Source organism: Canis lupus, chromosome 2 (assembly GCF_003254725.2).
Source record: "Canis lupus dingo isolate Sandy chromosome 2, ASM325472v2, whole genome shotgun sequence".
Taxonomy (NCBI): Eukaryota; Metazoa; Chordata; class Mammalia; order Carnivora; family Canidae; genus Canis; species Canis lupus.
The window spans coordinates 21466113-21493155 of NC_064244.1; the positions used below are offsets into that span (position 1 = coordinate 21466113).

At 40.2% G+C, this 27043-nt stretch overlaps 1 protein-coding gene and 1 long non-coding RNA gene across 6 annotated transcripts in view; both read right to left on the minus strand.

Annotated features, from left to right (window-relative positions):
• Positions 1-8456, minus strand: part of PRPF18 (pre-mRNA processing factor 18) — a 54581-nt gene extending 46125 nt beyond the window's left edge. For 3 of the 4 annotated variants that reach the window (XR_007405675.1, XM_025445440.3, XM_025445439.3), the window contains exon 1: positions 8279-8456. Coding sequence is in view for 2 of the 4 variants with exons in the window: in XM_025445440.3 (XP_025301225.1) it covers positions 8279-8344 (66 nt within the window). In the remaining 2 variants the exon portion in view is untranslated. Of the gene's footprint in view, positions 1-7470; positions 7762-8278 lie in introns of those variants that run through there. The other variant, XM_049100634.1, reaches the window with a different exon arrangement.
• A 2353-nt stretch (positions 8457-10809) lies between these two features.
• The window catches only part of LOC112659013 (uncharacterized), a 51904-nt gene continuing 35670 nt past the window's right edge, over positions 10810-27043 (minus strand). Inside the window, exons 4-5 of one of the 2 annotated variants that reach the window (XR_003136106.3) lie at positions 20881-20998; positions 10810-14463 (exon numbers count right to left, since the gene is read on the minus strand). This is a non-coding gene — a long non-coding RNA (uncharacterized LOC112659013). Of the gene's footprint in view, positions 14464-14881; positions 15526-20880; positions 20999-27043 lie in introns of those variants that run through there. The other variant, XR_004813965.2, reaches the window with a different exon arrangement.

Genomic DNA, 27043 nt, shown 5'->3' on the forward strand with positions numbered 1-27043 from the left:
TTGTTTTATTCACAGAAATTACGACTTTTACAATATGAAGATTTGTGGCAACCCTCCTTGAGCAAGTCTGTTGGTGCCGTTTTTCCAACAGCATTTGTGTCTGTGCCCTACTTGGTGCCTGTGCCCTATTTTGATAATTCTAGCAATTATTTCAAACTTTTTCACTTTTATTATTTTTGCTACGGTATCTGATCAGTGATTACAACTCACTAGAAGCATAAATGATGGTTAGCATATTTTATTTTATTTTTTTAGTTAGCATATTTTAGCAGTATTTCTAAATTAAGCTATATTTTTATAGACATAATGGTACTGCAAACTTAATAAACAGTATAGTGTAAACTTAACTTCGATATGCATTGGGAAACCAAAAAACTCATCTGATTCACTTTATTGCAGTGATCTGGAACCAAAACCACAGTATCTCCAAGGTATGCCTGTACTGTGCAAAGGTCCATACCACTCAAAGCAATCTATAAATTTAATCCAATCCCTATCAAAATTATACTAGTAGTTTTTACAAAAATAGAAAACAATCCAAAGTTTTATGTGGAACCACCAAAGATCCCAATAACAAAGTAATTTTGAAAGAGAAAAACAAAGCTGGAAGTATCACTCTCCCTCATCTCATACTATGATATAAAGCTATAGTAATCCAAGCAGTAAGGTAATGGCATAAAAACGGATGAATGCAACAGAATAGAGAGCCCAGAGGGGTGCCTAGGTGGCTCAGTCAGTTAAGTGTCTGACTCTTGATTTCAGCTCAGGTCATCATCTCTTGGTTGTGAGAGCAAGCCCTGCTTCAGACTCTGCACACAGCAGTGACTCTGCTTAAGTTTCTCTCCCTCTCCCCCACTTGCTTGTTCTCTAAATAAATACATCTAAAAAAAAAAAAAAAAAAAGAATAGGGCATCCAGAAATAAACCCATGCACATATAATCCATTAATTTACAAAAAAGGAGTCAAGAATAGGCAAGGAAAAGGTAGTCTCTTAAAAAAATGGAGCTGGATTACCACAAGCAAAAGAACTAACTATACTACTATGTTAAGCCATACACAGAAATTAACTCAAAATTGATTAAAGATTTGAATATAAGACCTGAAACCATGAAATTCCTAGAAGACATAGGCAGTAAGCTCTTTGACATCTGTCTTGACAAGTTTTTGAATCTAACTCCAAAAGCAAAGGCAACAAAAGAAAAAATAAGTGAAACTACATCAACTAGAAAGTTTCTCCAAAGCAAACAAAATCATCAACAAAATGAAAAGGCAACCTACTGAATAAAAGATATTGTGAACTGCATATCTGATAAGGGGTAAGATCCAAAATATATAAAGAACTCCTACAACTCAATAGCATAAAAACAAATAATCCAATTTAAAAATAAGCAGAAGGTCTGAACGGATATTTTTCTGAAGATTACAGACAGCCAACAGACACATGAAAAAATGCTTATCAACATTACTAATCATTAGGGAAATGCAAACCAAAACCAGGAGATATCATCTCACACCTGTCCGAATACTATTATCAAAAGACAACAAATAACAAGCACTGGCAAAGATGTGGAGAAAAGGGAACCCTTGTGCACTCTTGGTGGGAATGTAAATTGGTGCAGCCACCTTGGAAAATAATGCGGAGGTTCCTCAAAAACTTAACAATATGTTCAGCAATTGCACTTCTGTGTATTTATCTAAGGAAAATGAAAACACCAAAAAGATGTCTACACCCTCGTGTTCATAGCAGCATTATTTTCAATAGCAAAGATATGGAAACAACTTGTCCATCGATGAATGAATAGATTAAAAGATGCATCTCTCTCTCTCTCTCTCGAGATCTCTCTCACACACAGAAAACCAAGTATTATTCAGCCATAAAATATGAAATCTTGCTATTTACAACAAACGGATGGACCTTGAGGGCATCACGCTAAGTAACTCAAATAACTCCAGAAAGTGCAAATGAAAGCCAATCAGTGGTTGCCCACGGACAGGGTGGATGTGGGATGCAGGCAGCAGCAGGAAGGTGGGATTACAAAAGGGTAAAAGGCAACTTTGGGAAGAGATGTTCATTCTCTTCATTGTGGTGAAAGTTGCACAGGTGTACATGTATGTCTAAATGCACCGACTGAACATTTTAAATGTGTAGTTTACTGTATGTCAATTATACCTCAATAAATTAGGCTGTTTAAAAATAAAATATCACAGCAAGAGAATAAAGAGGACAAAGGGGAAGAGGAGGACAAAAAAAGAAATAAGAAAAAACTAGCAGTAGTGGTGACAGGATTTACCTCCCCTGACCTTGAGACTCAACATAATGCTACAGAAATCAAAAGACGGTCCAGCAGTGGCATAAAGATCACTAAATAGCTTACAAGAATACGAGTGAGCACCCAGAATGGAACCATACACAATTATTTTATTTCTAAAGACACCAAAACAACCCAAAGGGAAAATTATGTTCAGTAAATGGTGCTGGAACAATTGCATATCCACATGGAATGCAATAAGCCACATCACTACCTCACATCATACCAAAATATGGATTCAAAATTGTTCAGAACTCTCTATTAAATAAAAACATAAAGCTTTTAGGATATAAGAATACTTTAGCCTCTTGAATTAACACCTAGGAACAGAGTGACTGGATTATATATAGGAGTATGTTTAACTTTTAAGAACTGCCAACCTTTTCTCAAGCTAGTTATACTCTCTTATATTCCCAGACAGGACACACAAAACAATAACCATAACAAACTGATAAGTTGGGCTTTATCAAAATTCAAAGATTTGCTCTTCAATAAACACTATTAAGAAAATGAACAGAGGGGAGCCTGGGTAGCTCAGTTGGTTAAGTGTCCAACTCTTGTTTTCAGCTCAGGTCGTGAGGGGCAGCCCCATGTCAGGTTCCCCACTTGGCAGTTTGCTTCTCTCCCTCTGCTCCCTTAGCTCTTTCTCTCTCAAATAAATACATCTTAAAAAAAGAGAAGGAAAGGGAAAAGAGAAGAGAAAAAGAAAGAAAATGAGTAGAAGACCTATAGTCTGGGAGAAAATATTCACAAAACATATCTGACAAAGCCTAGCATCCATGTTATTATGAAAAATTCTTTCAACACAAGGAAAAAACCCCAACCCAATTAAAAAATATGCAAGCAATTTTTTTTTTAATTTATTTATGATAGTCACGCAGAGAGAGAGAGAGAGGCAGAGACATAGGCAGAGGGAGAAGCAGGCTCCATACACCAGGAGCCCGACGTGGGACTCGATCCCAGGTCTCCAGGATCGCGCCCTGGGCCAAAGGCAGGCGCCAAACCGCTGCGCCACCCAGGGATCCCCATATGCAAGCAATTTTAACACTTTACAAAGGAGATACAAAAAACCCAACAACAACAACAACAAAAAAAAAACCCAAAACCCAAGAGAGATACAAATGGTAAAACAAACAAACAAACCATGAAAAGCACTATCATCATTATTAGGCAGATGAGAATTAAAACCACAACGCGGGGGATCCCTGAGTGGCTCACCGGTTTAGCGCCTGCCTTCAGCCCAGGGTGTGATCCTGGAGTCCCGGGATCCAGTCCCATGTCAGGTTCCCTGCATGGAGCCTGCTTCTTCCTCTGCCTGTGTCTCTGCCTCTCTCTCTCATAAATAATTAAATAAAACCTTTAAAAATAAATAAATAAAACTACAACACGGTATCACTACACATCCTCCAAATGGCTGAAATTAAAAAGACTGACAACACAACTGCTCTCAGGAATGGAGGACATCTGAACGAACTCTGCTGCTGGAGGTGTAACAGGGTCCAAGCACTTTGGAGAAGCATCTGGTGGCTTTTTATAAAAGCATGTATGTACTCTATGACCTAGCAGTTCTACTCCCCAGCATTTCCCGAAGAGAAATGAAAACATGACACTTCTAGAGAAGTTCCTGGCAGCTCTGATCTTAAGAGTCAAATCCTGGGAAGAGCCATGGTGTCCAAACTCAAAAGAATGATTTCCCAAACTGGGTCTATTTATTTAATGGAATACTGTGTGTGTGGGCGGGGGGGGGGGGGAGCAACTGATACATGCAACATGAATACAACTCAAAACATTATGACTAAACAAAGTGGAACACAGCAGAGTGCCCAGTAGGACTCCACTTCTGTGAAGTTCTACAGCAGGAAAAACCAACCAACCAGCAGTAGTGGCTTCTGGGGGTGGGAGGCAGAGGGAATGCCTGAGAAATGGAACGAGGGAACATTCTGTATTCTGATACGAATGGGCCTACACAGGTATATGTATTTGTCAAAATTCACTGATCTGTGTTATTTCTTACTATATAAATTTGTGCTTACACATAAAAAGAAGTATAAGCAAACACTGAAGTGTGACTAATGATGCACAGCAAGTTGTTTAGGGGTAAAGTGTACCAATGTCTGCAACTTGAAATAAATTAAGATTGTTAAATTGTTTTCATTACCCCATCTGCAGCCAAAAAAATTATGTTTGGTTCTGGAGGAGCTGCCTCACCTTTGGTCATTTCCAGGGAGTGTCCCAGCTTTTTATTGTTTTTGGTTTTTTTTTTAAAGATTTTATTTATTTATTCATCACACACACACACACACACACACACACACACACACACACAGAGGCAGAAGGAGAAGCAGGCTCCATGCAGGGAGCCCGATCCGGGACTCCAGGATCATGCCCTGGGCCGAAGGCAGACGCCAAACCGCTGAGCCACGCAGGGATCCCACAGCTTTTTATTGTTAATCTGTGAGAGTTGAAATAATACTTACCTTGTTAGTGCCCCTTCACCAAACTGTAGAGAAGCTACTGAAACAGACTATCCCCAATCCCAAATAAGTTCTGACTGCTCAAACTACTCTGAAGTAGTTTCTGCATTGTTAGACAAAGTAATGAATGGGCAGATAGAAAAATCATGATAAAGCAAATAGTTAAATGTTAACACAGAATCGACATGGTAGGCATGTGAGTTTCTAACTACAATTTTTTGAGTTTTCTTCAGTTGAAAAATTTCCAAGTAAAACAAAGGACAAAAATTCTACTCTGCAGATATCAAAATACACTATCAACAGGAAAGCAAAGTCTCTACCACACTGTTTTTTGACTGCACTAAAGGAAAACTTTCAGAGGCTACCCATTGAACATGAAATACAGAAGCTCAAGAAAATTACAGACTATTACAAAGAAAAGGATGAGAGGGCAGCCCGGATGGCTCAGCGGTTTAGCGCCTGCCTTCGGCCCAGAGCGTGATCCTGGAGTCCCGGGATTGAGTCCCACATCGGGCTTCCTGGATGGAGCCTGCTTCTCCCTCTGCCTGTGTCTCTGCCTCTTTCTCTGTGTCTCTCCTGAATAAATAAATTAAATTAAATTAAATTTTAAAAAAAGGATGAGAAAGACTGAAGAAAGCCAAGTCCAAAGAATTGAAAAAATGAAAAAGGTTTAATAGAGCCAGAACAACTCTGGTGCTACAGTATAATGGGCACAGTCTTTCACCAGCACAGAAATTACTAACCCTTGACCTTTTCAAGTCCAAGATCCTAAAAAGAAAAAAAAAAAAAAAAAAAAAAAAAGTCCAAGATCCTTTTAGCAATATCATAAAAAGGAGGAGATTAGAGGGGCACATGTAGAAAGAAGACTCGTCAAGACTGTCAAATGCTGTTGAGGTCAGTCTGGAGGTCACTGATATCCCTAATCAGAATCAATTCAGTACAGTTGCAGGAGCAGGAACCTTTGTGCATCATGTTAAGGAGTGTGGAGGAATTAAGACTTACTTTAAGAATCCTGGTTATAAAAACAAAACAAAACAAAACAAAACAAAAACCTGGGGCACTTGGGTGGCTCAGTGGTTGATTGATTGTCTGCCTTTGGCTCAGGTCGTGATCCTGGGTTCTGTGGGTTCCTGTGATTGAGTCCTACATCAGGCTCCCCAGAGGAAGCCTGCTTCTTCCTCTGCCTGTGTCTCTGCCTCTGTGGCTCTCATGAATAAATAAATAAAATCTTAAAAAAAAAAACTTGTTAAAGACAGGGGACATCAGTATGTTCTAGGACTGAAGGGGAAAAGCCAGAAAAGCCAGTAGACAGAAGGCACAGGAAGAGAGGAGATACGGGACATAAGGTTCCTGATGATCCTAAAAGAGATAAGCTGAGATCCAGTGAGCAAGTGGAAGGTTTGACCCAAGCTTAAATGATACCTCATGTCCCATTTCAACAGGACAAAGGGTGAGGAATATCTTGCCTGTTGGCTTCTCTATTTTCTGTGAAACTGGATGCATAGTCCTTAAAGGATCAAGCATGACTTTTTTTTTTTTTAATCCTCTGTGGCACAGTGTAGTGTACATGGAAACATATAGAAAACATTCAGTAAATATTATTGGGGGAAAAAACAAAAGGTAAAATTCTACACAAAGACCATACTCATGAGTACAACAGAAATGAAAACCGCTAATTGTGCTCCACTGTTTCTGAAGCACTGGGTTTTCCATATAATGACGCTCCATGTTAGCTCATGATTCACCAACACCAGGACTCCAAAGCATTGTTATGAAGCAAGAGACTACACTTCTAAGTAGTTACACCAGGCAGATCATTTAGGACAGGTGACAGGAGGCTATTTTAGGAGCTTCCCCAATTTAACAAGGAGGCACTCACATTAAGTACTATTTCAACTCCCAGAAAAACAAAAAGCTGCAACCTCACTTGAAAGGACTAAGCTGAGGCAGCTCTTCTGAGGAACACTGTAGCACAGACAGGTGTTTTCCAACTACAGACAAGGTAATGAAAACAACACAGTGACCCCCAACCAGGATTTTTAAAAATCAAACAGAACGGATTAAAACATATGATAGAATCACACGTAGTTAAGCTAAGAACAGTTTCATGAAACTTTTTTCCATTATACCCACCAGAGCAAACTAAACATTTCTCATGGTGACTGGGGCGGTGAGAAATCTGAAAACCACCGATGGTTAAATCATCAGATTCTACATAAAATTATACAGTTACATTATCAAGAAATGAAATCTCGCCATTTGGGACATGGATGGCGCTAGAGTGCACCACACAAAGTGACATTAGGTCAGAGAAAGAGAGGGCAGCCGGGGGGCTCAGCGGTTTAGGGCCTGCCTTCGGCCCAGGGCACGATCCTGGGGTCCCACGTCGGGCTCCCTGCATGGAGCCTGCTTCTCCCTCTGCCTCTGTGTGTGTGTGTGTGTGTGTGTGAGATAAGTAAATAAAATCTTTAAAAAAAAAAATGTCAGAGAAAGAGATACCATATGATCTCACTTCTCTATGGAATCCAAAAAAGGCAAAAAACAAAGCAGAAGCTAATAAATACAGAGACAGAGTGTTGGGGGAGCGAAACAGGTGAAGGAGGCTAAAAGGTACAAAGTTCCTGTGACAAGATCAAGTCCAGGGCATGGAAAAGCACAGCCTTGGGAACACAGTAACAGGTCAATACCTTTGTCGGCGACACATGTTAACCTACAGGGCGGTCAGCATTTCCTGACGTCCGTAATCGTCGGATCCCTCCGCGATACCCCCGCAACCAACACAACCCTGAACGTCGGCTAAGCTTCCGTAAGACAGACTTCCCAGCTTTGACTTCTACCGTGGCAAGTATCCGTAAACACATCGAGAAAAGCTCTCTGGGATCCCCAATGATCGGGAAAAGTGTCCAGGGCCGCAGGGGCCCAGGGCCTTGAGAACCGCTGGTCTAGGGCTGTCATGCAACGCAGTCCTGAATATCAGTTTACGGAAGCCTCTGTATCTCGCAATTCTCGCTCTCCTCTCACTCCGCTGTTTGTCCAGAACGGTGTCCGGCCGCCCCATCAGCGAAGGGCCGGCCGGCCGACGGGCTTTCGTACGCGATGGGGCGGAGGCGGAGGGGGAGGGGGGCAAAGACGACGACATAATAAAAGCTCAGGTTTCGAGAGCAGGACGCAGTCCCAGATTTCAGATACTTTTTTTCCAGCCGGGCACAAACCCTCAGTAAAACGACAGACGTGAGCCACCAGAACCGGGGCCCGTCCGCGGAATACGGACAGATGGGAGCGGGCGCAAGGGGCAGCTGGGGGGCATCCGCCAGAACCCCGGGGCTCGCTGCAATCCCGCGCCTCCCTGAGACTCGCCAGGGAGGCGTCCAAGGCGGGTCCGGGGGCCGCTCCCACCAAGCCCCATCCCCGCGCGGAGCCCGTCACCCCCCCCCCCGCCCCTACACCCACACACAGGTCGGCCCCCACGGCCTCACGACCCCCAAGGATCCTCACCACCAACAGGTTCCTGTCCTCCACCAGCTGCCGCTTCCGGAGGATCTCCGACTTCAGAACGTCCATGTCGCCGGCCCGGCTTACGCCCGAGCTTCGCCCTCGGGCCCCCGGAGCCGCCGACCCACCCCCGCCAAGCTCGCACCCCCGACGACGCCTGACGGCAGCCGCTTCCGGCGGAAGCCGACGTGAGCGAGAGGAGCGGAGGGAGCGCCCCGGGGCCCCTGCGGCTGGCGAAGCGGCTGTGGACGCGCGCCCCCTGGCGGCATCCTCCGGCAGCGCGCCTGCTTCACGCTAGTAGAGCTGCCCCTCACAGGAGGCTGGAACAGGAGCGCCTCCTGAAGCCCCTGCAGGTCGACGTGCTGTATTTTTTCATGAGCAGTTATTACACCTGCTTGTACCTGCTAGTTCAGGAGCAGAAGCCTCCGCATAAGAACGCTTCAATTATGTTAATTAGGGCCCGATCCTCTCTCATTAAACCGTTTCACATCAGAGTTCCCGAAGTTTACCTGGTTGCCAAAATGAGGTCACTGAAGTGGGAAAACCCTGAACGGTACTATTAGCTCCTAAGTACAGAACAAAGGGGCAGTGTTCACTGCCAGCCCGTTAAATTTCCTGTAAAGCTAAGCAACTACATCCACTTAATTCGTTTCAGAAGTAAATGTCTCTCTTCCTCAGTTCTAAACTGCTGCTAACAGGTCTTGGTGATAATTGAACACTTATCCCACACTAATTGAGATAATTTTTATGGTCATACATTCAGCAATCAAGATTTCTGATGACATGATTGGAGATGTAATCAAAAATTGTGTGTGTGTGTGTGTGTGTGTGTGTGTAAGTCTGGCACATGGAAAAAAAATTAAATTGTGGAGAAAAATTAGATCTAAGATTTTAATTTTAAGAAGACTCTGAGAACTGTTTACAGAGCTTTTATCTTGGGTTCTATGCCATTGAAGCTGGTTTTGAAATCCCAGATAAGTCATAACTGAACAATATTTGACATGTTAGTTTTCCCCCCTCAAAAAGGGAAGAAGTATCATTTAGTTCAGTCGATTGATACTGGGTAAGATGATTTATCAAAATAAAAGATGGCAGAGAACTGTTTGATCAATCTACAAAGTTTTTTTTTTAATATTTTTTTTATTTATTTATGACAGTCACACAGAGAGAGAGAGAGAGAGAGAGGCAGAGACACAGGCAGAGGGAGAAGCAGGCTCCATGCACCGGGAGCCTGACGTGGGATTCGATCCCGGGTCTCCAGGATCGCGCCCTGGGCCAAAGGTAGGCGCCAAACCGCTGCGCCACCCAGGGATCCCAATCTACAAAGTTTTGTACACACCTGTGTGCTTGTGTGTTGGTTACATTTCATCTAAAAGATATCTGACTTTTACCAAAAATAAGTCAACATAGGAAATTAACTCGCCCTCTAACCTAAAATGCTGTGCTAATTTTTAGGGCTTTTGAAAGCTTAAAATATTTTATGAAGAAAAGGTCCTTGAACTAATAATAAACATGGCAACACTCTTATATGGCTATCCATCTCCTGAGTCACTTACTATTCACTAAGCAAATAATTAATTAGCATCTTCCTGGGTTTTTTAAGATTTTTTTTTTAAGATTTTATTTATTTATTCATGAGAGCCATAGAGAGAGAGGCAGAGACAGGCAGAGAGGGCTCCATGCAGGGAGCCCAATGTGGGACTCGCTCCTGGGACTCCAGGATCACACACTGGGCCGAACGCAGGTGCTCAACCGCTGAGCCACCCAAGAGTCCCAAGATTTAATTTATTTTAATTGAGAGAAAGAGAGCACAGACAGAGGGAAGGGAAGACTCCCCACTGAGCAGGAAGCCCAACATAGGGCTCGATCCCAGGATCCTGAGATCATGACCTGAGCCGAAGGTGGGCCCTTAACCCACTGAGCCACCAGGTGCCCCAGGATCTTCCTGTTTTAGAAATAAGAGATTATTACATACAAACCTCAATGAAGGACTGACAAGGGATGATGGAAGTTTACAGCAAAGAACAGCTGGCCAATGGGAGATTACAGTAAGTGTAAACCAGACAAAAAAACTAGCTACCTTAAACAGGCTCCTTTTAAATTTCAGATTCTCAGTGATTTTGATGTTTATGTAAACATGTGCTTTAAATCCTGATAAAGGCTTGAGGTGGAACAGTGAGAGATGTGTACTTGAACAAGCAAACTGATGAGCAAGTTTTTCAATACAGAAGGGAAAAAAGACGATGAGGAGAGAACCAAGTCATCCTAACTCTAAGAGAGAATGTGTTCATTTTCAAAATATGCAACCTGGAGCGCCTGGATGGCTCCGTCATCTGAGCATCTTGCTCTTGATTTCAGCTCAGGTCATGATCTCAGAGCATGAGATCAAGTGCCACCATCCACCCCATTCCAGACTCAAAGGAGAGTCTGCTTCAGATTCTCTCTCTACTTCTCCCTCCACCCCTCCCCCAGCTCATGCATTCTAAATAAATAAATAATAAATAAATAATAAATAAATAAATAAATAAGTGGTTTTCTTTAAATGCATGCCATTCCATCACAGTAGTTATTTAAAAAGTGAAATATTGTTACCGACCCAAATATCTTAAATAGGTGTATGGTTAAACAACTTATAGTTCATACATATGATAGAATAATCTGGAACATTAAAAACCACTGTTTCAGAAAACATTCAATTATATGAGAATGCTCATGATATAGTGCTTAGTAAAAAAGCAAACTAATGAAACTAGAAATATAGCATTGGGGAGGCCGAGAAAAATCAAGGTCATTCCACCTCAAGTTTAGCATTAGCACAAGTACAGCCATCTTAGGCCCCTGTGAATAAGAGCTGAACTTTATAGGAAAAACTGCAGAATGTCCTTGTCAGGCAATCCCATATCAGAAAGACAACAGAGCTCACGCCCATGGTAGAAAGTCCCATATTAGAATGAGAACAGAGCTCAATGCCCTGAAAGCCCCATATCAGAGTATAAACAGAACTTGAGAAATTCCTCCACCCCTTCTGAAAATCCCCTAGACCAGCCTATAAAAAACCCAGCTGTAACCCACTTCGGGGTCCAAGTCCCTGCCCCTCTGTGTTGGGTATACTTGGATCCAAGCTCGAGCTTGCTAATAAACCTTCGTGCGCTTGCATCCGTGTAGGCTTCATGGTGGTTTCTCGGATTCGCAATCTTGGGCACAACAGCATATGGTCTCTTTTTGGTTAGAAAAGCATATAAACTTAGAAAAAATGGAAGGAAACATATCAAAATATTGGCTTTTCAAGAGTAACTGCTGGCGATTCTTCTTTTCTTCTTCACACCATAACTTGATACAAATTCTATAATTTGGAGAAAATATCCAGAAAGCTGTCATTTTCTGTTTTAATTACTGCAATTCCTTATACATTTTCCCAGAGTAACTACTTTAGAAATTATGTATGATAACACTTGAATAATGACAATAAAAGAAAGCAAAGATTGGACATAAAATATTTGTGTAAATCTTCATGATTATTCATCCAACATTTAAGTATCTTCTGTGAGCTCTGTCCTACATTAGGTTCTGTGACCTAAACCAAATACAAAATGAAGTCCCTACTCTTGAGAATCAAGAAACAGATCCTGAAAAGTTAAATTATGTCGGATAAATATGACTTAATAGCGTATATGGGGTTACAATAAAGTATTCACAGAAATAAAAGACCAGTCATTTTCTAGAGAAGAAATAGTAAAAATCAATATAAGATTGATGAGATTATTGCTCGCCAGAGTAACTCATCCAAAGGGAGATTATTTGTCATTTCTGAAGACTGGAAGAAATACCTAATTTAATCAGGATGATCTGGGTTTGTTTTGTTGCTGTCCTAAAGAACAGAATGTAACTTTGTTTAAATTAGATAATCCAGTACAGTGGCCTCAATCTTCAGTTTGCCTCAGAATAACCTGGAAGACCTTTTGAAACCTGACTTCTGGCCTCCATCCCCAGAATAGCTCAGTGAGGAGGCTTGGAATCATGCCCAATAATTTGCTTTTTGAACAAGACCCCAAGTGAAGCAGCTGCTTTTGATCCAAGGACCACACTTTGAGAACCACTGATCTAATACATTATTTTGAAATCTCTGTGGGAAGGAAACAGTGGATGAGTCAGAAACTTTTTCTGCATGGAGTCTTGATAAACAGGAATGGAGGAGGAAGCATGTGCCAGTGTCTGTAGTGCTGTTACAGACTCCTCTGAGGGTGCACTCCCACTCACAGAGATGCTTCCAGAAGTTTCCTAATGGATGGGAATAGACTTCCTTTGGATCCAGCTACATTCACAAACCTGCAGGTACCTGACCCAATCTGGACCAACCAGAGTCCATTCCTTAGAAAACTGGCATTGGAACTGGGTCAATCTTTCTAAGATGCAGGTAATATAAAATGTGAATTCAAGAGTGGTGGGTAGCCATTTGGTGCCAAGCTGGAGCCAGACCAGTCTATACTGACCTGCAAGAGCAAACTGCTAAATCTTTTAAGAATTTTATGAGTCAGCTGTTAAGCATAGCCATTGTTAAAAATTAAATGTTTATTTACATAAGTACATTATAAATACAGGTAATAAATACACAGAACCTATTATGTATTACTAATTATATTACTATATTTTACTATAATTTATGCTCTTGGATTTAGTTATAACTACTGTATCTTTGTGGTGGAAATTCCATATAACATGTGCTACTACATATTTTTCAATGACTCCACACTTAAAGATGTGATATTGGTACCTTAGATCAGCCACAGTGGGAATGTTCACACCACTGAAATTGGCAAATGCTACAAATCTGGACTTGATTTATTATCTTGTTGATTTTCTAAACTTTAAAGTGTTATGGAGACAATGTTAATAATACAGATCAGAGTTTCTCAACCTTGGACCAGATAATTTGTTTTAGGGAGAGGGATGTTTGGCATCTATTTACCTGTTAGATGCCAGTAACACCCTCCCCTTCTATAATTGTGACAACCAAAAATGTCTCTGGACATTGCCAAAGGTCCCCTGAGGAGCAAAATCTCTCTCCTATCAAAAACAACTGTTGCACAGTAAGTAAAGAAGAAAAAGACTTGAGGAGATATTCTTCCAGGACTTGAGAAACTATTATCTGATTGAATAAAGAAGTCATCTACATGGCAAACAAATTAAGTTCTAACATGCACCTTTGTTATTTCACTTTTGTCTTATTCATTAATTTAAGCAGAGATATCAACCAGCATTCATGTCAGAGCGGGGCTCATTCATCCTTTATAACTACAGGTTGGCTGAGGACATAGAGTTCTGCAAAAATCAATTAAAGAATCCTGTGAGAATCAACTAGCTATATGGAATTACAATAAAGAGTATGGTATAGTCCATTATTACCTACAATTGTGTCCTCCATATCCTTTATATCAGTAAAAATTACATGAATATAGGTGCACACCTCTTTTCTGCCAGAGAGCCAATTTTACATATTCACCAGCACAGTACTGGTAATCATCCACTACCCATGCGGGCTTTGCTAAACTCTTCAGCAAAGAGAGTTGGAATATCAAGAAAGAAGAGTAAAGCAGATTTGCAAAAAAGAGTCAAAAATGAGAGACAATGGAGAAAATTCCTGAGACCCTTTGGATTTTTAATTCTCTATTTGGATTCATCCTTGGAGTTCAGCTTGCATCTCTATACCAAAAAACACTACTGAATCCTTAGACCATATTTCTACTCTTATCTTTTTTTTTATCCTACTCTTATCTTAAGGTGCACTTTCTTCACTTCTAATGTTTCTAAGTTCAAGATGTATCTTACAACAAATGTGTTTGTAGTGAATGCTGTGGGGTTCTGCCCAGAACCTCTCTTTAGAGCCAAAAGACCCATCCCCCATCTTCTGGGAATAGGGGGTGCACAACCACATCCCTCACTAGGCAAAGCCTCAGGCTGCAGGGACCTGCCTCAGCCACAGTTACAGGCCCTCTCAGAGGGTGTCCATAACCAATGATCGACTGATGTGGAGATTCCGAGGCCCAGCTCATTGCTTCAACTTAGAGCATCTCAAAGGGTCATTCTCACCACAGAGCTCTCCATAGGGTCACAGGAGATCTCAGTTGCAACTCCCTCTGCCAAACTCTGCCTTCCTCATTCCCTCACAGATGCATCTCCAAAAGCAGTCTCTAGGAAACAATAAACATTTGCATGCAAAAAAAAGCAATGCATTGATCAGTAGACATAGGTAATCTGGTTCATTTGTTAGGAAACTATTAAATTGGCATTCTAGCTTTTGCATCAGTCCTTTCTTTGAATAGAGTTAGCCAGCTACTCCAGAGCCTGATCCAATCTGGTAACAGGGCAGCCCCGGTGGCGCAGTGGTTTAGTGCCGCCTGCAGCCTGGGGTGTGATCCTGGGGACCCCGGCTCGGGTCCCACATTGGGCTTCCTGCGTGGAGCCTGCTTCTCCCTCTGCCTGCGTCTCTGCCTCTCTCTCTCTGGGCCTCTCATGAATAAATAAATGAAATCTTAAAAAAATAATAAAATAAAATTATATAAAAAACAAAACAAAACAAATTTGGTAACACAAGCAAAATTGAATTTAAGGACACTAAAATTTGAGAAGGGCTCGCATCCTAGCGGATCTACAAATGTCAAGAGCCCTGTGATGACCAGGCAGAGAGATTGGCTAGCAATCCTCACTCTTTGTCTAGAACTTTTGCAGTGATCAAACTAGAGGGAGGGACAGCCCACACACTCTATCAGTCCCTTTCCTTCTTCCTGGACAGTTCTTGCCTGCTGTCATCTCCCCTTGTATTCCCTTCATCCCAAAGCTTTTGTACTGTTTTATTAGTGTGTTGTGGGCACTGAATGAAATAAAGAGTGGGAGAAAAAAAAATCTAAGATTAGGAATAAGAAAGGAGAGATAACCTTGGGTACAAAAAGCATTAAAGGAAATGTGAAAGATACTACCTGCAACGCAATGGCAATAAATTAAAATTTAGATCCAAAAGATATGATTTCCTAACAAAAACTTACCAAAGTTGTTCAATTAAAAGTTTAAAACTGAAATAAGCAATTACAGCAGAGAGAAAGAAAAGGTGATTAAAAAGCACCAGGTCCCAATGTTTTGATAAGAACAGATAATTCAAACTTTCTGGCTCAGAGATCCTTTCCATTCTTAAAAATTCTTAAAATTTTTCACAAAGGCTTTGTTTATATGGGTTAGAACTATCAATACTTACCATCCTAGAAGTTAAAACAGGAAAAAATGTCAAATTATTAATTCATTTTAAAATAACAATAAATTAGGGATCCCTGAGTGGCTCATCAGTTTAGTGCCTGCTTTCGGCCCAGGGAGTGATCCTGGAGTCCCAGGACGGAGTCCCACATCAGGCTCCCTGCATGGAGCCTGCTTCTCCCTCTGCCTGTATCTGCCTCTCTCTCTCTCTCTCTGTCTCTCATGAATAAATAAATAAAATCTTTAAAAATATATTTAAAAATAACAATATATTATACATCCATATAAATAATATATTTGGCAAAAAATATTTTCAAAGAAGTTAGGAAGAAGAGTGGCATTCTTTACATTATTGTAAACCTCTTTAATGTCAGGCCTAAGTAAAAAAAAAGAAAAAAATACAGATTCTCATATCTGCTTCTGCATTCAATCTGTTGTAATATGTTATTTTGTCTGAACTACATGAAGAAAGTCTAGCCTCATACAGTTATGCAGTTGGAAAAGAGAAGAGAATATTTTTAAGTAGACTCTACACCCAACGTGGAGCTTGAACTCACGACACCCCAGTTTAAGAGTTGCAGCCAGTCAGGCCTCCCGAGAAGAATATCTTTATCAGATAACTGTGGACATTCTTCTTTGATACTCTACCCAAACATGACAAGTGGTCGTTTCCTAAAAGCTGCAATCTGAAACCACATTGATAAATTTTTAATTAATTAATTATTTTTTTAAAGATAGAGAATGAGAATGTGAGAGTGGGAGCACATTAGTGTGGGGCAGAGGCAGAGGCAGAGGGAAAGAGAGAATCTTAAGCAGGCTCCATACTCAATGTGGAGCTGGCTGGGGCTCAGTCTCATGACCCTGAGATCATGACCTGAGCTGAAATCAAGGGTCACACACTTAACTGACTGAGCCACCCAAGTGTCCAATATATTGATAAACTTTTCATACTCCATTACATTAAAATCCATTGGCCTATCTTGAACTTTGAATGGATCTTTTACTTGTGCATCATGTTGTAACATCATGCATTGATCATTTGGAAAATATTAGTTCACTGATCCATGTGAATCTTCCAAATGTTGACACACTTTATTACACAATATTTTAAAAATCACTTCCATTAGTATCACCCCCTGAATCTCATCAGAAAAGCCTTTTAATTATTGGGAAGCTATTAAGCTCATAGTGGCAAACACAATTTACTAATTGTAAAATGCTAATTGTCACTGAAAGCGCATATTTTATCACTAGCAACAAATATTGTCAGTTGTTTTCTCTAAGAGACAGGCTTATTTTGTTTATTTGCAAGAAAACATCTGCCAAATACCCAAATCTGAATAATCATATTTGTCCGCTGGTTATTATTTTAAATAAAAGTAGTGCCTCATGAAAAAAGAGCTAGTTCAGCTTGCAATTCAAACAATTACAATTACAGTGCTTTTCCTGAAGCCAACCATCATACTTCAGTACACAGCAGAAGTGCTTATGTGTACTTCCCATTTTATCATGCAGATTATTAAAAAGGTGTCTACTCGTGTCAAGATTTGGTAAAGTTAAATTTTACTTTTTTATTAAGAACACTTTAAAATGAAACTGGCTTTTGTGTTTGTGACTGCAAGGGGGTGAAGAATATGACTCCTTGTGCAATTCAGTGACACTGCTTTGATTCCTGACAACACATCAGCAAACTTGCTATTGCTTTTGTACATTCAGCACAAATGTCAACTTTCAAAAGGTAATATATATATTTCATGTTTCACTTGTAATTTTTATGGCACAGGGTTTTGTAATAGGAGGTAATTATCTTGAAGATCATATGGAAGTATACATTTCCAAAAATAGTCATAAAAATAGTGAAAAAATATAGAGGATTGTTGCTTTTGGCCTGAAGGTCTAACTGCCAAGAACTACTGTCCCACCATAAACAACTAGAAAAACAGGCAAGATATATGAAACAACTATTTTTCAGACATTGGACAACATGCCACACAGGGTTATGATTCCTAAGAGAAGGAAAACCAATGAGGTGAGTCCTAGCCCAGGATTACTCCCAGAGGCAGCTTCCAGGAGACAGCATCAGTATAGAAAATCTAAACAGCACCCAATGTCTCACTGAGTTGAGGGAAAAGTGTTGGCAGATTGAAGAAGCTACATTTATAGGGGCAGGATACTAGAAAGAAAAAAGGTGTTCAGGGGAGAGCTCAAGAGACCTACAGAGGAGACCTTTCAAATCACTGGTCAAATCCTAATCTGCATATATTTGGATGAAATTCCCAAGACTGAGTAAAGAACCGCCATAAACAGTGGGACGTGCAAAGCCCAGAGCTCACACAGAGATGGGCATTTTCCCAACATAGGATGAACTCTTCAGAAGGGAATCGCCCAAGGAGTGGGGCTACTGAAGACTGCTTTGATTCACCCTAACAAAGCAGAAAAGCAAGCCTCAAAAGGATCAAATGATTCCAACTAACTTAACTTCCTGTTGGATAAAAGGCCAATATTTTTTGAAGGAATATAACAAAATCCAGCACCAAAAAACATAAAAATTCAGTGTCCTGAAATCCAAATAAAATTATCAGACATGGAGAAAATATAACCCATAACCAGGAGAAAAGTCAATCGATATAAAAAAGCCTAGAAATGACAGAGATGATGAAATAGGAAAGCTTGTATACCAGCTATTATAAATATGCTCCAGTTACTCAGGAATGCAGAGGAAAACACAAATATAATGAAGAGAGAACGAGAAGAAAACAAGACCCAAATGAAACTTCTAGAGATGGGACAGCCCCAGTGGTGCAGCGGTTTAGCGCCGCCTGCAGCCCAGGGCGTGATCCTGGCGACCTTGGATCGACTCCCCCATCGGGCTCCCTGCATGGAGCCTGCTTCTGCCTCTGCCTGTATCTCTGCGCCTCTCTGTCTCTATGAATAAATAAATAAAATCTTTAAAAAAAAAAAAAAGAAACTTCTAGAGATGGAAAAAAAAAGAAAAGAAACTTCTAGAGATGAAAAACATAGTATCTGAAACGAAATGAAATAATAATAATATAGCATGAGTGACCAGTGAAACAATACCAAGCAGTCTAAGGTACCTGTATTTGGAGCCCCAGGAAGTCAGAGGAAGGGTAGGAGAAGGATATTTCAAGAAACAATGGCCAAATTTTTTCCAAATTTGATTAAACTAGAAAACACACAGATCCAAAAAGCTCATGAACCCAGCAGAAAACTACACCAAAGCACATCATAACCATATTTGTGAGTCCATAGTCAAAAGGACTAAGAAGAAAAAAAAAAAAGAAGAAAAAAAAAAAAAAAAAAAAAAAAAAAAGGACTAAGAATATCACGATGATAAAGGAATATGTTTAAAGCTGCCCCCCAAAAGTCATTATGTAAAGGGGAGCAAAGGAAGGAATGACTATAAAGTTCCTATTAGAAATGACACAAGCTAGAAGACATAGGACTGATATTTTTAATGTCACAGGAAAAAACTATCAATCTAGAATTCTACACTCAGCAAAAATATCTATTAAAAATTGAAATAAACTAAAGATATTTTTTTTCAGACAAAAAATGTTTAGAGAATTCATCAACGAGTCTGTGCTACAAGAAATGTAGTTCTTGGGGCACCTGGGTGGCACAGTCAATTAGCTATCTGGCTCTTGGTTTCAGCTCAGGTCACAATCTCAGGGTCCTGAGATCAAGCCCCTCATGAGGTTCTGTGCTCAGTGCCAACTCTGTTTGCCCCTCTCCCTCCCCCTCTACTCCTTCCCTCTCTACAATAAATAAATAAATCTTTAAAAAAGAAGGAAATGTTGAAGTTTTTCATATGGAAGAAAAGTTATGCAAAAGGACTAAGAATAGTACAGAAATGCTACACATGTGGATAAAGTATAAAAGAATTTTCCTAATTGTTTAATCTCTTCCAAAGAAAGGTAACAAACTCTTTAAATCAATAATTGCATTAAATATAAATTGCTTAAACGGTATAATTGAAAAGCAGAGATTATCAGGTGGACTTAAAAAAAAAACAAATAATACCTAACAATATGATGCTCACAAGAATCCTAATTTAAATAAAAAAACACAAATAAGTTAAAGGTAAAAGGATGGGAAAGAAGATATGCATGCCACCATAAGTAAAAAGAAATTGAGTGTGGCTATATTAATATCAGACAAAGTAAACTTTAGAATAATAATATTATTAAGGAGAAAGAGGGGTATTAAGGTGTTGAAGTAACAAGAGGACATGCAATCCTAAATGTGTAGGTACTTAATAACATAGTATCAAAATACATGAAGAAAAAATTGTTAGAGTTGAAAGGAGAAGTAAACAAGTCCACAATTAAAGGTAGAGATTTCGATACAGTACTATCAGTAATCGATAGAATAAGTGTACAGAAAACCAGTAAGAATACAGTAGTCTTGAACACCATCCATCTCACATGAGCTAATTACAATTTACAGAACATTCTACCCTGAATTTCAGAATGCATACATGCTCTTTTATTTTTTTAAATAAAAAATGAGTGAGCTCTACACCCAACATGGGGCTTGAATTCATAACCCCAAGATCTAGAGTCACATGCTCTAGTGAAACAGCCAGGTGCCACTATACTCACACTATTTTATTTTATTTTAAATATTTTATTTATCTATTCATAAAACACACTGAAAGACAGAGAGAAAGAAAGAAAGAGGCAGAGACACAGGCAGAGGGAGAAGCAGGCTCCATGCAGGAAGCCTGATGTGGGACTCGATCCCAGGACCCCAGGATCACGCCCCTGGCCAAAGGCAGGCGCTAAACCACTGAGCCACCCAGGAATCCCCTACACATGCTCTTTTCAAGTTCATTGGAATATGCAGTAAGACAGACTATATTCTGGGACATTAAACAAGACTCAATAAATTTAAATTTTTAAAATTTAAAGTTATTAAAACCATACACAGTATGTTTTCTGATAACATACTAAATTAGTAATCCATAACAGAAAGATATCTAGAAAAATCCCCAAATCCTGCAAAATAAACACCCTTATAAATAACCCCTAGAATCAAAGAAGACATCACAAGGGAAATTAGAAAGTATTTTGAACTGAATGAAAATTAGAGCACAGGGTATCAAAATCTGTGGGATATTAACAGAAATCTGCAGACCCTAATAGATTCACTGGAGAAGTTACCAAATATATAAAAGAGAATTAACACAAATTTTAGGCAGTTACTTTCAGAGAAGGGAAAAGCAGGGGATGCCTCTCAACTCATTTAGCGAGGCCAGCCTTCCCCGATACCAAAACCAGACAAAGATAGTACAGAACAACAAACCCACATCTTTCAAAAACTTTAGACACAAAATTCCTTACCAAAACATTAGCAAGTTGAATCCAGCCATGTATGAAAAGAATTATATCCTTTAACGAAGTGCTATGCAAGGGTGTGGTTCAACATCCAGAAACCAATGTCATCCACTGTATCAATAGGCTAAAGAAGAAAAAGCATGTGACTATATTAATTGACAAAGAAAAAAAGCATTTTACAAAATCCAACACCCACAGCAAAAGAAAGCAAACTTGGAAAAAGGGCATTTACAAAAACCCCACAGCTAATACCATATTAGATGGTGAAGGACTAAATTGTGTCACCGTTGGGTTGAGGTACAACCTGAATGTATGCCAACTGATAAATGGATAAATAAATTGTTGTACAATCCATCCAGAGGAGTTCTACCCTACAATAAAAGGGAATTAACAGCTAAGACAGGCAGCAACATGAAAAGGTTTCAAAACATGATGCTAAGGGAAATATCTCAGACATAAAATACCATGTCTTGCTGATTCCATGCACATGAATTCTTTTTTTTAACAATAAATTTATTTTTTATTGGTTTTCAATTTGCCAACATACAGAATAACACCCAGTGCTCATCCCGTCAAGTGCCCCCCTCAGTGCCTGTCACCCATTCACCCCCACCCCCCACCCAATTCTTTTTTTTTTTTAAGTAGGCCCCACACCCAGCATGGACACCAAGGGGCTTGAACTCATGACCCTGAGATCAAGACCCAAGCTGAGATCAAGAGTCAGATGCTTAACCAACTGAGCCACCCAGGCGCCCTTCCATGCACATGAATCCTTAAAAAGTTAAAACTATAGTGATACAAAGCAATTAGTGATAGCAGGAGCTGGGATTTGGGCTGGCAATTGAATATAAAGGGGCAGGAGGAACGTTTTTTGGGGGGGATGGAAATATTACATATCATAAAGTGGTAAAAGAAACATTTCTAGAACCTCCCTAAACTCCCTATCATCTGATACATTCCACACTGTGACGGGATCCATTCCTTAGCATGCTCTATCATTCTCTTCTCCTGTATGAACCACCACACCCCAAAATATACACACTTCACCAGTTTTTTGAGAAGGCCTATTTGTGACAAAAGCTGCTACAGTTGAGAGCATCCAAAAGGGAGGGATAAACATTGCAAGTTGATAGAAGCAGTGGTCATGAAAAAAGCTGGCTATAAACAGCCCGTAAGTGTTAGAAAAATCTATCAAAACACATTTATATGCCATATTTCATCAATTTTAAGATGCTTTTTTTTTTTAACACATTTTAACTTCTTGAAACAGGGATGCATCTTTCAATTGGTGACATCATGCCATTATAATTGAATGTGTTTATGGGGCGCCTGGGTGGCTTAGTCAGTTAAGTGTCTGACTCTTGATTTTGGCTTAGGTCATGATCTCAGCATTGTGAGATCGAGCCCTGCAACCGGCTCTGCCCTGGGTATGGAGCCTGCTTAAGATTCTCTCTCTCCCTCTGCCCCCCTCCCTAAAATAATAAAAATAAAAATAACAATTGGGTGTGTCTATTTTTCTTAGTAGTAAATTTTTCCTAACGGAGCACCTTAGAATTGATGACTTCGACAGAGTCAATAAACTGCAGAACAGCTGGACAGAGGATGGACTGGTTTTTGCTGTGGCTGACAAGGGTAAGACATCAAAGATGAGAGATGATTCCAGAGTCCAGAGGACTGGAATCCATGCCCTGGGACAGAGTCTCCATGTTATGTATAAAATTATCAGCCCTGTTGCCACCTATTCCTGTCCCCAGTTAAGGCTGAAGAGGTACCTTGGCAAGTGGTGCAGATAGACTTTGGAACAGGAAGTCACTACTGAATGGCTAGAAGAGACAGTAGTAGGGAAAGGTGGTAATGAGCAGGTCCCATCTCCAGCAGGTGGCACCACAAAGAGAAAAGATAAATGGAGGCACTTGGGCCTAGCTTGCTCAAGGAAGAGTACAGTCGGCTGATTGCATTATGAAATTTGGTAACTAACGACCTTGCCACTGTGCTACTAGTGGACTAGACAACAGAGCCTCCGTACTATAATTAATCTTTCTGGACTTCAGTTTCTTCATCTCTAAAATGAGGAATAATAATAATACCAACCTAAAAGAATTAGATGTTGATTAAAAAGAGATAACACTGGAGCGTCTCGCTGGCTCAGTCAATGGAGTATGTGATTCTGGATCTTGGGGTTATGAGTTTGAGCCCCACACTGAGCATAGAGATTATTTAAAATCTTTAAAAAAGGGAGAGATAATACAAGTAAAGGGCTAAAAATACTGTCCGGCATATATAAGTATTCAATGATTTATGTATCATTATAGTCACTTCCATAAATATTTTAAAATTCATCCATTCATTTATTCAACCTTTTAACATTTACTTAGCAGTTATGATGCTAAAACCTGAATAGTTTATTGTAGTTTGTTACTGTTCTTTGTGTCTTTTTAATCTCCTTAGCAATGGCCAGTGGCAAATGCCAATTTCTCCTGATTTACTAATCCTTCTTAATATATTTTATTTCTGTTCCATCATCCTGCTACTTAGGCAACTGGTTGAACATACAGGGCCATAGTTTTTACTCTTTACATTAAAAATGATACTACTGACTCTTTGTAAAATATACCCTATCAACAAAGACTTAGAAAGATGACTAAGACTGAAGAAAGAAAAATAAAGAGTAGAGAGTGTCTTTGTCACATAAGGAGGTGTGATTGTAGGCCAGGCATTTGCAAAATAAAGATAATACTTAACTGGCAAAGATTTTGACAGAAACAAATGAGATGATAGATGTCAAAAGGCATAAATTTATTATGATGGACTCTTAATCATAATAGATTTTTGTTAACAAAAATAACATGATATGCCAGAAACTAATGTTGTATGTCAATTATACCTCAATTTTTAAAAATTAAAAAAATGATTTTCCTTTGACTGATTATAGTAGTTAAATGTATTTACACAGTAACTTCCTACTGAAAAAAATCCCCAAGTTTAATTCTCCAAACTCCTGAGAGAGCCAAGGGACAGAAATGAAATATGACCCTGAGTGTATGTAACATTTTTTACTGTACTGATGAAAAGAATTTTTTAAGACTTATTTATTTATTTTAGAGAGACAGAGAGAGAAAGTGCAGGAGTAAGCCCAAAGAGGGGCACAAAGGGGGAAGGAAAGTGACAAGCAGACTTGGTGCTGAGCAGTGCCCAAACCCCCTACTGGGCTTTCTCAATTTCATGATCCTGAGATCATGACCTGAGCTGAAATCAAGAGGCGGATGCTCAACTGACTAAGCCACCCAGGCAGCCCTGAAAAGAAATTATCCAAGATGTATTAATGGGCACTAGTGCTAAATCTAGACTCTATATCTCTTATTTCTCAACTTTGTGTTTCTCTCCTTGTATTTTAAGCCCCTTAAGTCTTTCAAAAGAAAAAAATATATACACAAAGACCCAACACTTCTCATCCTGGCTGGCCTTTAGAATCATCTGGGAACTTTAGAAAAATACTAATGCCTAGCCCTAGCCCTGCATTCAGAATCTCTGAATGTGGAGTCTGAATATTGGTCATTCAAAAAGTTTCCCAGGGGATCCTTATGTGCATCCATTGTCAAAAATCACGAGTGGAGAATTCAACATCAGCTACGCAATTTCAAAAGCATGCACGTACCCTTTCCAATGTCAGCTTTTCTCCTGAAATGGTTTTGTTGAGTATAGACTTCATATAAGGCACAGCACTGGGTGCTGACTACCATGGCATCCTTTTTTCTGCATGCCATTCCCCTTTATTTGTACTTTTTTGAGTGTGGTTCATAGTCTGCCTTGTTGTATAGTTATTTTTGTACTTATTCAAGCCATCTTTTATAATATCCATCTCTTGGGGGCACCTGCCTGGTCAGTTGGAAGAGCATATGACTTTTGATCTCAGGGTTGTGAGTTCGAGCCCCACCTTGGGTATACAGATTACTAAAAAATAAATAATTTTTAGAATATCCCTTTCTTGAGGACAGGAACCGTGACAGTGCCCTTTCATGGGAATTCTCTGCTTAATGTTTTAGTTGCCCACTCTTTTCATCTCACCTTGGAACACCTTAGAACCTGTATTTCACCTTCCCAGTGCTCAATCCAACCACATATCTCCCTTTGATTATGCCCATTTTCTTTTCTTATGTGCACCTCTCACCTCCACATAATTTAATTTTGTTCTCAGAGAATTTCATTGATTATTTGTCTTCATTCTTTCAAATGTTTTATCTCCCAAATATTACCTAAATGACCTTACAGTTCTTCCTCTCCGGCCATGGCTCTTCCCTGGCTTCACTCTTTCCCACTTCCTACTATCTCTTTGCTCAATCCCTTCCCCCATCACTTAACCACCCTTCTTTCTAAATTCCCCATAGGAGGCATTAGTCCCATTCAAAGGTATCTGTTGCCAGGGGTATGGAGCTGGGGTGCTCAGGAGTGGGATGCTTTGGTCAGTTTTGATGAGGTGTTAATTAGAGCTAGACCTTAATATAAGGAAAAGGGTAGCAGTTGGTGGAGGGGGACCTGGTCATTCCACACCCAACAGGCATGATGGAGGACAAGACAGGGGACAGAGAATAGGAGTGTTGTCAAAATGCTATGTGGAAGAGGTAAGTCAAAAAGAAGAGCCAGCAAGTTCATGGATCCAGCCAAGAGGAAACAGGTTAGAGATAGAAACAGAGAAGAAACACAGGTAACAAAGTGCAGAGATCAGAGTCCATGAGCAAGACTGTTAGATGAATATTATTTACAGCTTCCTAATTGCACTCCACACCTCTTTCTGCTGTACCCTGTCAGTCTTAAAGTGTTCATACTTGAATGGTTTCTGACTCTGCTTTCTATAAACCATAGACTGGTTTACTACTGGTGGTAGTAGACTGGAATTTTGTGGGGTAAAAGAGGTGAAAATTTCTCTAGAGCTATGTAGTCCTTATGGTAGATGGTAGACTGGTATGTTAGTTTCTTTTTTTTTTTTTATGATAGTCACACACACACGGAGAGAGAGAGAGAGGCAGAGACATAGGCAGAGGGAGAAGCAAGCTCCATGCACTGGGAGCCCGATGTGGGATTCGATCCCGGGTCTCCAGGATCGCGCCCTGGGCCAAAGGCAGGCGCTAAACCGCTGTGCCACCCAGGGATCCCGGTATGTTAGTTTCTTATATGTGGTTCTTATTAGCAGGGTTAGGGGGAAAATATTTGCCATAAGGAGGTAATGTCAGCTGCTATGAGGGCAAGGCTGAACCAGGCATACTTGTTGACTCAAAGAGGTAGAAGCAAAGGTAGTCCTGAGGGTAAATGAAAATCATTGTAAAGAGAAATACAAGTCCATGCTCAAAGGACAGCACCAAGTATGAGATCAGAGGGACAAGTATATGCCCATAAACAGGAGGTGAGGCAAGAGATCAAGAGCCAAAGGCATTAGAAATATCTTCCTGAAGCAGAGTGTAATCCTGAAATAAATATTTGGCATTCTAAACTGTGCACAATATATCAGAGCAGAAATTCATTTACCTTGAGAATCAGACTCATGTGCTAGGGGTAGCTGACCAGTTTAAAGATACAAAGACAAGTTAATCTCTTCCAAGAGGTCCCTCCCATCAGACAGGATAGACCTGGAGCTTCCCATCTGGGTATTCTTCACAGAAATGGAGTTGCTCTCTGGGCTGTGTATGAGTACCCCTTGAGCATCCTTCAGTCTCGGTCCCTGTCATCAGGCCAGAGTTAAAACTATTCTTGGAGGTTGTGGGTACATCAACCTCACCAATCACTTGTTTGGGGCCTCATATAAGATTGCTGGGGTGCGTCTTTGGGGTGTGTAATAGTCTTTGGGGTGTGCTAAAATTTAAGGTAGAAACATACGAAGTGAGGAATTGAACATGGGAGGCAACCAGAGTTATGGATTTTGTCATTACAAAGAGGCCCAGATTCTCAGACAAGGACAGATGAAGAGAGTGGTAGAAGGATGGCCAGGACATCTCCCATCTGACTCATTTCCCTTACTATTTGGTACTTACTGACTCTGGCCTTGTATTATAACGTCTCCTGTGATGCTAGAGGGTGTCCTGTAGGTGTTTCTGAGTGGCCTGAGCTCCTACATTGATGTGACCAGGAGCTGGGCTCACAGAGGCTCAGGATAATAGCAGGAAGAAATGGTGGTAAA